This window comes from Aotus nancymaae, unplaced genomic scaffold, assembly GCF_030222135.1.
Source record: "Aotus nancymaae isolate 86718 unplaced genomic scaffold, 86718_ANA_hifiasm-v0.15.2.pri h1tg000040l, whole genome shotgun sequence".
Taxonomy (NCBI): Eukaryota; Metazoa; Chordata; class Mammalia; order Primates; family Aotidae; genus Aotus; species Aotus nancymaae.
In genome coordinates this window covers 115,163,563-115,179,576 of record NW_026988454.1, presented here as the reverse complement: position 1 = coordinate 115,179,576, position 16,014 = coordinate 115,163,563, and the positions used below count along the sequence as shown (strand labels likewise).

The 16,014-nt window shown below is 42.3% G+C and overlaps 1 protein-coding gene across 5 annotated transcripts in view; it reads right to left on the bottom strand.

The window, feature by feature from the left end:
* The window catches only part of ADGRF5 (adhesion G protein-coupled receptor F5), a 97,289-nt gene that overhangs the window by 40,673 nt on the left and 40,602 nt on the right, over positions 1-16,014 (bottom strand). For all 5 annotated transcript variants that reach the window (XM_012448808.3, XM_012448812.3, XM_064360991.1 and 2 more), the window contains 2 exons: positions 11,775-11,900; positions 5,183-5,237 (listed from right to left, as the gene is read on the bottom strand). In XM_012448808.3, the coding sequence (XP_012304231.2) occupies positions 5,183-5,237; positions 11,775-11,876 (157 nt within the window). In that variant the 5' untranslated portion in view covers positions 11,877-11,900. Of the gene's footprint in view, positions 1-5,182; positions 5,238-11,774; positions 11,901-16,014 lie in introns of those variants that run through there.

The following is a 16,014-nucleotide window of genomic DNA, read 5'->3' as shown; positions in this document are numbered from 1 at the left end:
ATTTTACCATTGGGTTTGGCTCTCCAGTTTCTCCCTGTGGGTCTAAGCAAGTAAATGTCAAAAGATACCTACTATTTTGCTTGTTTCTTGACATATTCTAGAAGGTGGCAATTTGGCAGCATTGTCCGTATACTACTGTGCAATTGCTCTGCAGATGCACTGAAGGGATCTTATTCTCTTTTCAAGTTTTGGAAAGAGTCATTCACAAAGGAGAAAATCATCAGAACCCAAGGCTATGGGCTACGTGGCAGGTGTAGATTGTGGAGAAAGTGGGCAGCACTGTGTCATCAAATACCAGACCATGAAGCCTAGGGAAGAGAATTTATTCTACTAACTATCCATATACCCAAATCGTCAAAGTTAGCCCCATTTTACCTAGTAAGATGAAGGCAGATATACCAGTCTTCCTTACTCTTCACAGCTGCTCCAAGAATCGTGAAATGGGACTTCATGAGTCAACCAGGAATACATGTTGAAAACTATAAGTCATAACTATGAGCATGGACTTTGGAGCCAGAGAGAATGGGGGAGGAATGCCTTCTGACCTGCGCAGGTCATTTAACTCTGTGAGCCACACTTTGCTTGTCTGTAAATGAAAGGTAGTATTTTCTCTGCAGGATTATTGTTAAAGAGCTGGAATTGTACGTGAAAACCCCTAATGAAGTGTCTGGCATATAGTTACCAGTAAAATAGTAATTCTGATTATCATAAATATAATGATTATGTTCTAAGCAGATGTGTGCTGATAGGTCAAGAAATGCTCACATTATTCACATCAGGCTTCAACTTTGGGATAGTTAAACAAACAAACAAAAAAGAAAAATGTTAATCAGAAAAATTTTTAAAAAGCAAAACACTCCCAACATTAAATGTGAAGCTTGAAACCAACCCTACACACCAGCGGAGAGCACCAGGTCTTTTATCTCACTCCACCACCACCACTGCTGGCTCAGAGCACTCAGGGCCACATGTCATCACCAGAAAGACTACAGCCATGACAATCCAAAAATCTGTCCCTCAACCTGGGAAATGCACGGCATTTCCTGGACCCAGATCAAAAAGGGCCAGCACATCCAGGCTGCTAGGCCTACAGAGAGGGCAGGATTTCCACTCTGGCAGCCAGAGACCCAATCTGGGAGGAACCTTACTCTGACTAAATAGATGTGAAAATGTGAGTGTATCCAGTGCAGCATTTGGACATCCTGAATCTCCCTTTCTTGCTGTTTTGTCTCTCATTAGTTATTCCTTTGAAGCGAAAGAATAATTAATTGGGACTCTTCTTGGAGCACCAGGCTCCAAGACACACCCCCTTCCCAGTTACTCTCAGAAACCTGGAGTGGAGAACTCGGCCAGTTGACAGCTGTGTTACTTCTAACCATTAACAAACACCCACTTTCAGTTGCCTGTGAAAAGTCCCCTTAAGACTGAGTTTGGAGCTTATCTGCAAACCTCCAGAACAAGCTTTTATTTTGAACTCTGGTCTTTACCTGTGACCTTCCAAAAGCACCATCTTCCAGGTTTGTGCTGTCCTGAAGAGTCACAGGGATTATTGCGGTCCTTCATTCTCAAGTGACATCTGTCCAAACCCTTTTGCTGTGTTTTTCAAAACGTCTTTGGCGAGCATTTCCTCTGCTTCTTTTCTATCTTACTCCATGGCCAGGGTTGCGTGTCCAGACTGACGAGCCTCCTGGCTGGTTTCCCAGGCACTAATTTCTTCATGTAATTTATTTAACCATAACCTTTGGGATACTTTTCACTTAGGTGCATTCATCAGTCACCTCTCTGTGCCAGCCCCATCAGCTGATCCAGAATCTACTTCCTGATGGAATGCTGACATGACTCAGGATCTTTCCCACATTCTTATTTCCCTCTGCTCCATTACAGCCACTCATTGTCCTAACAGGCAGCTCCATGCTTTTTCTTGCCTCTGGGTATTGTGCATGCCTTTTTCCTGACAGAATTTTGACAAAGTTTTCCTAAAATGCTAACTCCTATATCACAGCATCTGTGCCCCTGCTTTCAAGTGGTTATATGTGACTGGTACAGAATACCTTCGCTGGACTGGAGGTAAATCAGGCCCTTTCAAATGCAATACTATTTTATAAATAAACCGATTTTTTTTTGTTTTAAATTTATTTTAAAAAACTATTAAAAGAAAAAAATAAACACCAGATAAACCAATTAACATTTTTCAAGTAATATTAACGTAACCTTATTTAATCTTCCTGACAACCCAATAAGGTAAGACCTCTGAGGTATGTGTGTGTGTATGTAAATGTGACATACATATGTGATACATATATGTGTAATATAATATTTTGTCCATATCGAACATGTACAGCCTTTTTTCTTGTCGCTATTACTTTAAAAGTACAGTACAACAACTATTTACATAACATTCACATTGCACTAGGTATTATAAATAATCCAGAGATAATTTTAAATATATGCGAGGATGTGCACAGGTTATATGCAAATTTACACAATTTAATAGCAGACACTTCAGCATATGCACATTTTGGTATCTGAAGGGTTCCTGGAACCAACCCCTTAGATGCCAAAAGAAGGGCAACAGTACACACACACACACACACACACACACACACATATACATATATACACACATGCATGTACACACACACATATATGTATGTGTGTGTATATATATACACATATAAATTCAAGGGGCCAGTTAGGTTACATAACTGACCAGTCACTTGGGTAGAAATTCATGATGTGCTGAGAATAAATATAAATATTGACCCATCTTTAAAGATGATTCTATTCCAAATGCTAAAGATTTGGTCCAGTGACTCAAAAAAAAATTCCTGTCTTAATTGTTTTTCTTTTAGAACCTTTGTCACCTTGTGACATCCAGGCTTCAGAAAGGGAGAGGTACACGTATGTGAAAGGGAATCGCACCGTGAAAATCAGAGCTCAGTTCTAACACCTCACTTAACGAACACACCGAGCAGAACGCACACCTCCATGTGGCGTCCTGCTGAAGGTAACGTTCCCTGTGGCTTCCTTTCATCATTTTCCTGGAGAGTCATCTTCTTAACTGCAACTAGCCTTCTGGATATCTGGGGCCTGGTGCCTGGGCCTTTCTATGGCCATTTCTTACTTCCGCGATTTTGTAAAAGTACCAAGGTCAATCCATCTTCTGCATATGATGGGTTGATTCATTAACACTTCCCAAATGACTCTAGCGGCCCGAGAACACAGAGGGCCATGTATAATAAATGGAAAATATGTTTTCATGGTGATTTAATGTCATTATGATTGTTTTTAATGAAAGCACACCTGGAAAAATTTTGGAATATCAAATCCTTAGATGTAGAAATGGTTTCCTCCCCAAGGGCTACCCTCTCACACTGTCACCATACGTCATAAACGGCCTGGCTCAGAAGAACAGGAAGACATTCCGTTTACAGCTGTAGTCACCCACTGCTCCTGAGGAAGCTGGCAGCCTGAGCCCTAGAAGAACCTGGCAGAAGCCTGGAGCTGCAATTCACTGGCTAGTAGTTTGATTTTAAAAGGCAAAAGTCTTTCAAAATAGCAAATAAGCACATTCCTGGCTCTGTTCCTGTCATAGGGTGCAGAAAAGTTTAAGGGGTTGTCAGGATGGAGTAGAGATAATGATACCTGTTTCGGAGCATGGAACATACAGATTGTGCTATAGGCCACTTCAGGGAAGGAGGGAGAAAGAGAGGGTGGATCCCACAGGGCTAACAAAACGAAGGCTGAAATAGAAAAGAAAAGAAAGGGAAGAGAAAGGGAGAGAGGGAAAACCAACAGTGGTATGATCTTCCCATCAGTATTTTAAGAGCTTAATAAAATGTGGTCAAATTCTCATTTTAAGCACTGGACACTGCACTGTGAAAGGCTCTAACAAATGCCTCCACTCTGACCTCAGGGTAACCCTGCCTTCTTGGGCAACCGACTATCTCTTTTAGACTGACTAGATGAAGTCACACATGCCTGAAGAAATGATTCCATCATAATGTGATAGGGTAAAACATTTTTCTTTCTAGAAGGTTGGTACAGCCATTCAGCCAGCAGACCCTTCCCAAAAGGAATTCAGAAAGGTGTAGCTGTAACGTGAATGTTCAAGCGCTTCATCTGTTCACTCACTGGTTGAGAAAGAAACTGGGCTTGATGCCAGGCTACAGAGATAAGGAGAACTCAAGTGAGCACTCCTCTACTAGGGGTGGCAAACGGGAAGTAAAATAATTACAGTGCTTTGGGACAAATGTTGTGAATGGAAATGTATCAAGGGGAATGGGAACCCAGGAAAAGCAGTCCCTGATGCTCTGGGGAATGGATGGGAGGCTTAACAGGGCAGGAGTTCATAGAACTTGAGACTTCAGTAGGAGTCTCCCAGATAAACAAAGGGCGACGACGGGCAGGGTGTTGATGCAGTGAAAGGGAACAGAGGAGATCAGGTGGGAAACGCATGGAAAGCTTGGTGAGTCGCGAGCAGTTCCAAGGCCAAGGGAGACCATGAAGAGTTCTATGGAGGGAAACAACAGGATCCGATCTGTGCTTTTGAAGGGCTGCTGTGCTGGGAGCGTGAGTACCAGTCCTGGGAACACCCAGCCTGCAGTTATTCCCTGACATCTGCACAGGGTCCACCCAGGAAGGGAGTCGAAGGTGGGTGTGTCAGTATTCGCAGCTCTTCACCTGCCTCTAACTCTCCAAAGGGCTGAGTCTTGTATTTTCCAGACCACTGCTTTAGAGGCGAGTGGGAAAACTGGAGTGGGAAACAGGAGGAGGAGGACTTGAGCCTTGTGGTTAGGTTGCTTCAAAAGATAAAGTCCTGAGTGAAATAACTTTTCTTGTAAAGGCAAAAAGAAAGGCTTCTGGATGGTGGGCAGAGAAGTAGGCCATTTGGTGACACAGGAGGGCAGCTGAGGAGAGAGCCATAGGAAAATCCTAGGAATGTGAGGAACGGTGATGGCGATGGAGAGGGAAGGGGGTTCTTACATGTTGCTATGACCCAGTTACTGTCATCTGGTAGAGAATGGAGCTTCCTAGTAATTACTTTTGCAAATCACACTGTACTATATGACCCTGATGTCCTTGGAGACTGAATTATGTATGCTACAATGTTTTAAAAAGTTGCAACACATATCATTTGAGTAGACTTACAAAAGAGATTGCCAAGCCAGAGTTTACATACCGGCTCGTTTTTGCCTCAGTGCCTCTTCACCAGCTAGTTCCTGTTCATGAAGACTCTGAAAAGAACATTTGAGAAAGTTGTTAATGCTAGAGAAGTCTTTTCACTGTGGTTCCCTGCTTAGATACCCCTAAATGTTGGAGCCGAGCTTTAGGCGAAATGATTTTGGGTCATCACCATGTGCCCAGTGGATGCCAGGCAACAGCAATGAAATGGTTTGGAAAATGAAGTAGAGTTGCTACTGTAGTGTGACCTAGGAATTCATTTTGTTTTAGACCAGTCTCTAGAGCAGGAACAGAAGAAATCACCATATCTGACTTTCTCAGAGTTCCTGTAGGTTGAATCCTGTCAAGAAATATAAATGATTATAATGTTCTAAACTTGTACTTTCTGCCTGACTCGAACTGTGAATCATCCCAGTGACCTTCAAGACAAGTCTCACGACCTCCTTCTCAGCACTCAGCCTGTCCCCACCTCAATTTTTCTGCTGTATTGGGAGGGCTCTTTAACCATTGTGCATGCTTAGAAATTATTTCTTCTGCTTCTGATCCTTTTTCTCCTGGATGGTGCTATTGCTGGTTTCTGTAGCAGGAACTAAGAGAGCCTGCTCTAGAGTCAGACTCCCTGGGTACAACACTGTGCCACTTACTCTATGGCTTTGTGACCTTGGAGAAGTTACATATCCTTGCTGAGCTTTAGGGTTTTTTTTCCTGTACCTTGGGAATAATAACAGTATCAACTTTATAGGATTGCTATGAGAACTAAGCAAACTACAGTATGGCATACAGTGAGCTCTTAATACAGTTTAGCTATTATGACACCGTGCCGTGACTAAAAGTAAGGACTCTGCAGACATCGAGTTCAAATTCTAGCTCCATCATAAAATGGCTGTGTGACCTTGGGCAAATCAGCTAACCTTTCTGTGCCTCAGTCCTTAAATACAGAATGGGGATGAATATAGCTTATCTCAGAATGTTGTTGCAAGAACCAAATGTTTAATTAATGCAAAGCACTGACAGTAATTTTGGTTATATGGCAAAAGCTATTCGGTGAGGGGTCATCAAGGTGTTCTGGGGCATCATGCTGTACCTGCCACCTGGTGCATTTCTGTGAAGTTCATTTCCTTCATCATGTAGCTTTTTTGTTAAAGAATAAGCATTGATCAGTTTCACTCATGGGCTCACCACCAGTTCTGCAGCTGGTAACAGAGCCTATCCCATACCTTGACCTGACATGGATTTCCTAGCTCGTCCCTGCCTGCCTGCAAGTTTTCCCGTGATGTGTTTTCCACCTCAAACTCCCTTCACACTCAATAGAAAAGTCCCGCCTTTCTGAAGTCTCCCAGATAACCCCTGCCCACAGAGATCTGTGCTTTACCACAAACTCCACAAGTCCATGACCGCCACCTGGGGCAGAGCTCATTCTGCCATCAGGGTTGTCTACCACTATTTTCTAGGTATCTCACATCACCACAATGACAAACATAATACTTCCTCAGATGTATTTAACATCCTGTGCCAGGACAATCTAAGAAGTAGATGCTATTATTATCCACCTTTCACTAATAAGAAAGTACAGGCACAGAGAGGTCCGGTAACTTGCCTATGGTCACACAGACTTCAATTGCAGAGCCAGGATTCAAACCCAGCCGGCTCCAGAGTCTGCACTTGTCGACGGAGGCACTGCATCATCTTATCAGCAGAGACCTGGGAAACTGGCTTTGTCTCAGGGAGCCGGTCTCTCTACCCAGCACTGTTTCTCTCTTTGTCTCTATAACCTCTTCCTATTCCCTCCTCCTTTCCAGTTAATAGTTCCCTTGGCTGGTCTCCCTCCCCTTACTAAGTTACATTTTTATGAAAAGATCAGATGTCAGCAATTGACCACTCAATGTTAGGTTTACCTGTTCCCCTTGCTGATGCCCTTAGGAGGTACTGGTTGAGGAATGTATTAAAAGTCAGTAGGAAATGGGGAGGGACTGTGCACTTGATAGTTCATGAATGTTCTTGAAGAAATTAATAGAGGAATGATGGATGATGATTGGAATTTCAGAACCCCAGTTGCTGCTTTATTTGCAGGGAAGTTATTTTAGATGTACTTGAATATGCAGGAACTGAAGGTGCAAAGTCAATGTATAGGGCTGGTTCCGGCCCAGCTTCCCCTGGAGAATGCTTTGGCTTCGTTCCCAGGCAAAAGGAAGGTTCTCCCTGCTTTCCTGCCTCCATCCTCTCTGGTGCCTGGTAGGGAGGAGGGAGTGGCCACTGGGAGCTTTCTCTGTTCACACTTCAAGGCAGCAGTTAGAGGACTCAGATAGCACAGGAGAATATGACCGCCAGTGGTCACCTTTGGGCAGCTTTCCCAGGTCGAGTTTTCATTCTCTCTGCTTTCAATAGGACTAAAGCATTGAGGTCTTGCCTCTTGTCTTGTCAGTTACGTGTTAAAATCAAGGTATATTTCAGTTCTCTCATGCAGCAATTCTCTCATCTCTTTGTGAGAATAGGATCACTTGTCTCCCCTGCCCCCAGCGTGATTTAGTAGGTCTAAGGTGAGGTGCAGGAAACTACCTTTTCAACCAACGCATCCGTTGACATGAGGACATCTTTTGGAAAACTACTTTTTGAAGATTTCCTGTATCTTTATAGTGATCATCTGGAACTTTCAGGGCACATCTTTGCAAAGTGCTGCTTCCACAGGTCTGTCACCTACAGCCTCTTTGTTGTCCAGTGAGAACAACCTACTTCCTATTTTAAGCCCTGCAAACATCGGAGATGATGGAGGAAAAAGCACACTGATGGCAATAAAGCCCTCTGAGGAGCTGGTGTGGAGATGGGGTCAAAAGCCCTTGACCATCCCCAGATTCAAGGAGGTACAAAGAGCTGGCTGCCAAGTCACAGGACCTGGATTTGAATGGAGCAAATGGTCACACCAAGAACTGAATCCTACAGTCTCAGATTTTCAAGAGAAGTCATTCACTCCCTCTAATCCTCTGTTTCTTACATTATGAAAAATACTAAGTGCTGAGGCACATCAGGTGCTCAGTGCAGTCTCTGGTAGTGGTGTATGCCGTGTATCGTGCTGGCCTGGACTCACTGGGGACCAGCCTTACCATCCTGAGTCCTCATGTCGTCCCAGTTTGGGGAACTGTGGGACTCCAGCACTTGCCTTTCCTCTCACACTTTGGGTGCTGGGTATAACTCTCAAGGGAGCATAGGCTTGCCAGGGCTCCCAGTGCTCGGCAGTGTATTTACTTCAGACAAGAAAACAGAGCTTCCGGTTGGACCTCCCGCTGCCTGCTCCATCTGTGTAGAGGTGTCCAGAGGACTGTCTGATCCACAGTGGACAGTGCTGTCCAGAGGGAATTTCCTGAAGGCCAAGCTTCAGCCGGAAAAGACAAGGTCACCAATTCCAGGAAGTGCCCCACCTGTCGGACATGATGACTTCACACACAATTGTTGTGGCGGTGGGGCAGGGCGGCCTGGAGTGGAGGTGGGTAGTCAGTCAGGAATGAGAGATGGCTTTTTATTCATGAAGAAGAAAATTCCCAGGGAACAGGATGGCAAACGAGGTGGTAAGCAAAGGATCCTGCTTTCCCAAATCTTACCCCTACTCACCCGAGCCCTGCCACACACTTGAAACCTCCAATTTAACATCTTTGCTGCTATGTTAGAAAACTGTCTGAGCAAGAGTCCTCTAGCAATGTCTCCTCACGTAAATATATTCAGAGGGGTTTACTTATATTCAAAGTAATTGCAAAAGCTGCAATTACTTGCACACCAGCTTAATACTAGAATATTAAAAATAACTGCAAATTCATAAGCACTTGGGCTCTGTGCTAGTCACCGTGCTGTGGCTTACATGTAGGACATTTAAGCCTCACAACAAACAGATGAAGGAGACATGATTTAGTCTTATTTTATGTGGAGGAAACAGGCTCAGGGAAACGAAGAAAGTTGACAAAGTTTTGAAAGCTAATGAGAGTCAAAGCTGGGCTTCCACTCAGGCCTGATAGCAAAGTTGAGTATGTACAGCCTGTAACTCTGAGTGGTCACTGGAGCTTGAGCCAGGGCAGCATGTGTGAAAGCCAACATCCTGGGCCCCACTCAGGCATACTGAGCTAAAATCTGCACTCTGGGCAGATCTGTGCACACACAAAAGTTTGAGAAGCACTGGGCTACATCATCACCCTTTAAAAGGCCTTCACCCCACATGTGTACATTCATGCTCATAGGCACATTATTCACAACAGCCAAGAGGTAGAAGCAACTCATGTCCATGGATGGATGAATGGACAAACGAAATACAGTACATACGTACAACAGGACATTATTCAGCCTTAAAAAGGGAAGAAATGCTATAATGGATAAACCCTGAGGACAATATGCTAAGTGAAACAAGCCAGCCACGAAAAGACAAATACTCTACGATTCCACCTACATGAGGTATCTAGAATCACCAAATTCGTAGAGACAGAAATTAGAATAGTGGTAACCAGCAGCTGTCAGTGGAGGAGGAAATGAGGAGTTACTGTCAAATGGGTATAAGTTTGAGTTTTGCAAAATAAAAAAATTACGGAAATTAGTTGTACAATAATGTGAATATACTTAATACTACTGAACTGTATGCTTGAAAATGGTTTTAAGATGTTAAATTTTATGTTAGGTGGTTACCACGATTTGAAAAACCAAGCCCATCACTACACGTTGCATACATGTTGAATTTAAGATGGTAGAAGGTCAATCACGGAAACTGGGTGGCCGCTTAGGGCAGTATAAACTGACCAGGCAGCCTCAAGCACACTTTTCCAATGGGAGTCCTCAGCCTTTGGGTTATATGAGGGCATTATACCTTGAAGCGTAGATCTAGCAAGGAAAAGTGGGGTCGTTTGGGGTGAGTGGTAGGAGCTTCCAGGAAGATGGAGTTCACATTCCACCAAGAGCCCTAGGAGGTCAGCTTTTCCCCTGACCAGCCTTTGCCGCCAGGTAGATGAAAGGGCTTTGCCAGGGCCATCACTAGGAGGGCAGATGTGGCATAGAGGTCAGGCACTGCTGCAGCCAACAGCACTAAGAAACACTGGAACAGAGCAAAGTTCACCCCATTGCTGAGACAATCTCAGGCCCTGGCTTTTACCTCACCTACCTTGGACAGCCAGAGCTCTGCACTACTATGTGAATTCGCAAGAAGCTTTAATGTTTCCCTCCTCTATTTAGATGGGCAGGCTATTGTGTGTGAGTGTATAGGTTGTACCCTGCACACTGGAGTTTGAAAGAGGTGACATGCCATATATATCCCCCAAGTCCTGAGAGAAATAAAGAAAAGACAAAGATAACCTATGTCAAACAATGAAAGAACCAAAAATGGAAATAGGAAGAAAGTGCATAGTCGGGAAACAAAATCCTAACAGTAAGATCAAGGATTTTGAAACTGATATCAAATGGGAATAAATTATGCAAATTTACTTGCTCAAGTTTGATTTAAAAGAAAAAAAATCAAACACACATTGCTTACAAGGGAATTAATAAAGTGGGATATAAAGGCTTAAAAAAATAAAGGACTAAAATCAAGCAAGCACACAAACAAAAGCAGACATGACAACTGGGATAGCAGACAAATAATTAAATTATAACATACAAAGTAGGGCAAAGAGGGACATTTTATAATGTTAAAAATGTACCAGTGAAACTCTAACAATAGTGACTGACAAAAAAATAGAACTGAAACATCTAAAATAAAAAAGTGGAAAATACTATTACAATAAGAGAAATAATAACAGCAAACACTTATATAACATTTATTATGTACCAGACACTGTTCTAGGGCATCTTATAGTATAAACTAATTCAATTTTCGTAACGATCAAAGAAAATCGGTACTACTATTAGCATCATTTTACAGATGAAGGAATTGAGACAGAGAATTACATCAGTCTCCAGAGATTCCCAACCAGGAACATGCCCTTTGATGCAGGGAGAAATCTAAATAAGGAATAGTCTGATAATTTCCATAAGGAATAAGGGGGTACCTGTCCTTCATTTTACTTAAGATAAACTCTCATTGACTTTCCAAAGACAAAAACACCTGGATAATTTGTCAGCAAAGGTCTTAGATGATGTCTACGGTACCTTCAGCTATATCAGTCTGTGATTGTGACACACACGCTTTTGGAGCATGTTCTAGTCTGATAACCCAGTTAGAATGAATCCTTTGAGAACATACATTCTGCTCAATCTTTCAAATCTGTTTTGTTGTTATTGTTGTCAGTTTCACAGACTGGACACCTCAGGCCTAGTAGTTGCAATCTAGTGAAGGAAGGAAGCCTGGGAGGTTTCTCTTGAAGCTACATTGATGTTCCCTTGACACCACCATTTATTTCAGAGCATAGCAAGTGGTCGCCCAGCAAATACACTGACCTAGGTTTAAATTCACCCCTTCTCCTCATTTGCAACATTTTTTCTTACGTTGCAATTAAGGGAAGAATTTTCTTCTCTCCCTAAAGGTTTTTCTCCCTAAACTTTTTAAAAGAACCATTGTCATTCTGTAACATTCCCAATAAACTGAGAAATGTGACAAGAAAAATTATAGCAGATATGGGTATACTCACCAAAGGATGAATAGTAGATTCAGAATTCCAGTTCAGTGTAGCTTTGGAAGAATAAATCACAATAAACATAAGGCACAAGGTGGTTCTCCTTGGGGATTTCATGTCTTCAAGCTCGAGGTGGTTGGCCTGAAATGGAAATATGATGGTTTAGAAACACAGCAATTTATTTCTTAAACAAGGAAAGAACTCGCAAGCCCTGTCTTGAAGGTCATCCTACACGAGAACCTTTTCAATAGAGAGAGAAAAGGAAGGAGGAGCACGAAGGAAATAACTTAGTATTCTCTGCCCAGACCTTTGGGTGATGGTCATATTAGGGGAATAGGGGTTGAGAGGCTGAGAATGGTACATGTAAACAGGACAAAGGTAGCAGATGTATGTGTAAGAAATATTTTAAACACTGTGATCTAGTACACATAATTTATGAACAAAGAAACTGAATAGGGAACACTATTCAATTTTGCTACATGCAATGTACTTTGGTATTTTCAATTCTATCATAAAGTATCTTACCCCATTTTTAATTTAATTCTGGTAACAACCCACTGAATGGACTTCATGACCCATATTAATGGACTATGACCCATTAGTATGAAAACTGCTGCACGTGGTTATAAAAATGTAAGTTGTACCTTAAAGCATCATTTCATATTATAGTGCATACTATGGAATATTCGTATTATTGTATATCTCATCTTATTCATTGATTTTCTTTAATTTTTCATTTTATTTTATTTCTATTTTTTGAGACAGGGTCTCACTCTATTGCCCAGGCTGGTCTTGAACTCCTGGCCTCAAGCAATCCTCCTGCCTCAACCTCCCTAAGTGCCAAAATTACAGACGAGTCATCATACCTGGCCTTATGTATTGATTTTTGAAAATTCCCTTTATAATGCTGATGATAATAGCTTTTTGGTGACCAGATTAATCATTCTTGCATTTAAAACATATGGTGTCACATGGAATAATCTCCACCCTACAAGGTCTGGGGACCAAGGCAATCTACTTTGTGCACACTCCTTTCCTAATGGCTTTTCTATGCCCATGTGTTGTTGTCAAAAGAATGCTAGACTAAGGGACACAATGTATAGGTTAGGATCCAGGATTACTAGAAACTGTGTCCTTGTGTAAGTCATTGTGTTCTCTGAGTCCAAGTTTGCCCATCTCTAAAATGGAAATAATTGTACCACCCCTAATTCTCTCTCACAGTTTTCTGAGACTCAGATGAGATTAAAGGCCATGAAGAACTCCAGAAATGCAGGCTGCAATAATTATTATTCTGATTGTCAATATAATCCAGAAAGCAACCATCCAGAAAGGAAGGCTTTGGCTGCAGTGTTGCAGGGAGCGCCAGGAAAGCATGGCCAGGATAACACACTGATGATAGGCAAGGTTTACATGCCAGGGAAAATCGTATTTCAATCGCCAGCTGCCAACGGCCACCTTTTCCTCTTCCTCAGTGGAAAACTGGAAAACCGATCCAACTTGCAAATTTGACAATCAAACACATTTTTTAAATTCTGAAACTCAGTGGTTTGGGGGAAATGCTTTGCAATTTAGGTTATAGCAATTGTTTAAGACCAGATGCCTCTGCTGTGGGGAAATCATAGCAATGTCCTGCTTAATTTTCTATTGGAAGTTTTCTCTCCCTTACTGAAAGACAGTGTGCCTTTGTGGATATTGAACAGGCTAATATAGAATGAGTCAGGTATTTGGGAGGCAAAATAGTTTTTTCAGGCTCCAACGTAGTACGTCATACTAGTTGGTTCCCTACCTAGGCAGTTAATCAAGGAGAAGAGACTTTAGTAACTGAATAGTTAATGAGCCTCCCTTCAAATCTGATAACCAGGAAAAGATTCATATACTAGAAGGACTAGAGCTGGCTCCATATCTTTCTACAGTTTCCCAATGTCAGCAGTGCATCCTTTTGTTTGGTCAGAGTTAGCAAGAATTCCAATGTTCCCAAATAGTCATGTCTGACCCTTTATATAGGCCATTGGCCAATTCTGTCCCCATCTTCCCCCACCCTCTGCCTCTGCTGAGACAATTTTGGATAAATTAACATTCTTATCTATGTTGACTCATTTGTTGACAACAAGATCACAAGTCAAAAGAAATGGAGATGTAGGAAGGACCCCACCACAGGGAGGAGGGTGTTCTTTGGATGCAGAAGATGACATACAGTCATCAGTTACACAGCAAAGATCAGGGATTCTTCAGTCAAAATAAAGGAGAAAGCCACTACTTTGAAAGAAAGAAAATAGTCAACATATTTGACAACCAGTATGGCATGGACCTGAACAGTGGGAACAGGGATACCAGCTGAAATTCACTTCAGCTTTAGGGGTTGCTGCCACACTTGGATACAGACCTGAAGACAAACTTTTCTTTAACCTACATCATTAATTGTACAAACCTTCCAGCTCACAGGTATCTGTACGTGTAAGGAAGCAAGTAAAAACAGTGTAACTTAGGCAATGGGGGGAAAAAGTCTATATTCAAGGCAATTTGTCTTCAGTGGGGTCCCTTTAATACTAAATTCCCTAAAAGTTCATATTTCTTCTAAAATTCCTGGAGTAAATGGCAGACAAAGACTGTGAGACAAAGCGAGAAGCAGAGGCAGAGAGAGAAAGAACATTAACAGATGTCATTCCCAATCTCCCTCTCTTTTTAAATTAAAATCTAGGACACTGTCTACTAAAACTCACCAACCTGTGTGAGCCAGCTATTTCTTAGAAAAGCTGGGAAATATGACCTAGCCCTCAGTATTAACCTTGTGGCTGTGAGGAACTTCCTGGTCTCTTCTGACTCTATTTTCCTGTCTGTGAAGTTAGAAGAGAGGGAGAGGAAAATAAAGCACAGCCTGACATCATATGCCAGGAATAAGTCATCAAGTTTCTCAGCAACACTGCATCTGGAGGATGAATGATCTGGGTTCCTTGAAGCCACCATTAATGACGTTCTCTTGCAGAGTGATTTATGCACCAGGAACCTTCACTGTGGAACTGGCCTGTTCTCACAACTCTTAGAAACAACTAGTGCTGACTGGGTATGATAACTCATGCCTTGCAATCCAGCATTTTCAGAGGCCAAGGAGGGAGGATCACTTGAAGCCAGGAGTTCAAGACTAGCCTGAGCAACAAAGTGAGATCCTGTATTGTACAAAAAGAAAATTTTTTTTTTAAACTAGCCTAGTGCAGAGGCATGAACCTAGCTACTCAGGGGGCTGGGGTGGGAAGATGGTTTGAATCCGTGAGCTGTGGAGTTCAAGCCTGCAGTGAGCTATGATTTTGCCATTCTAGTTCAGCCTGCACAACAGAACAAGACCCTATCTCTCTAAAAGAAAAAAATAATTAATAAATAAACAATAAGGAAACAATCAGTGCTTAAGATCAACTCTTCTCTTAGAAATCCTTCCTCAGCCCTGAGATCAGAAAACTCGAGATTCAGTAGCTAGGAACTGAATCAGTCAGAACTCCAAGAGATCTACCAATGATTCTCAAAATTTTAGCCAATTGGATCAACCATGTATGATAGGATTGTGGGTAATAACTGCTGGTGTGAGAATGAGTGTAGGAGCCCAGTCTTAAGGGATTCTCACTATGTTCTAGGCCTGCTGCTGAGCTCTCTGCAAGGGTTATGCCGTCTAACCCTCTCAAGAAGCCTCTGATACTACTAAATTACCCCCACTTTTCAGATATGGAAAACAGAAGCTTAGAGGGATGACTAATTCACCGAGACCACACAGCTGATATATGGTAGTGCAAAATTAGAAACAAAGCAGTCTATTCCTCTGAGAACAAGCTGCCATTTGAGCTAAGAGATCTTCTTGGTGGGAAATCAACCAGCACTTTGGGAGGCCCATGCGGGTGAATCATCTGAGGTCAGGAGTTTGAGACCAGCCTGACAAACATAGTGAAACCCTGTGTCTACTAAAAAAAATACAAAAAATTAGCTGGGCATGGTGGCAGGTGCCTGCAAACCCAGCTACTTGAGAGGCTGAAGCAGGAGAATCGCTTGAACCCAGGAGGCAGAGGTTGCAGTGAGCCGAGATTGCACCATTACACTCCAGCCTGGGCAATGAGTGAAACACTATCTCCAAAACACAAAGAAAAACTTTATAGACACCTGACCAGGCAATTGGAAAGAAACTTCTAGTCTCACTTTGCCACTAATTAGCTACGTAATGTGGGGCAAGTCACTTTATCTCTCTGAGCCTGTTTTCCTTTTTTTTTTTTTTTTT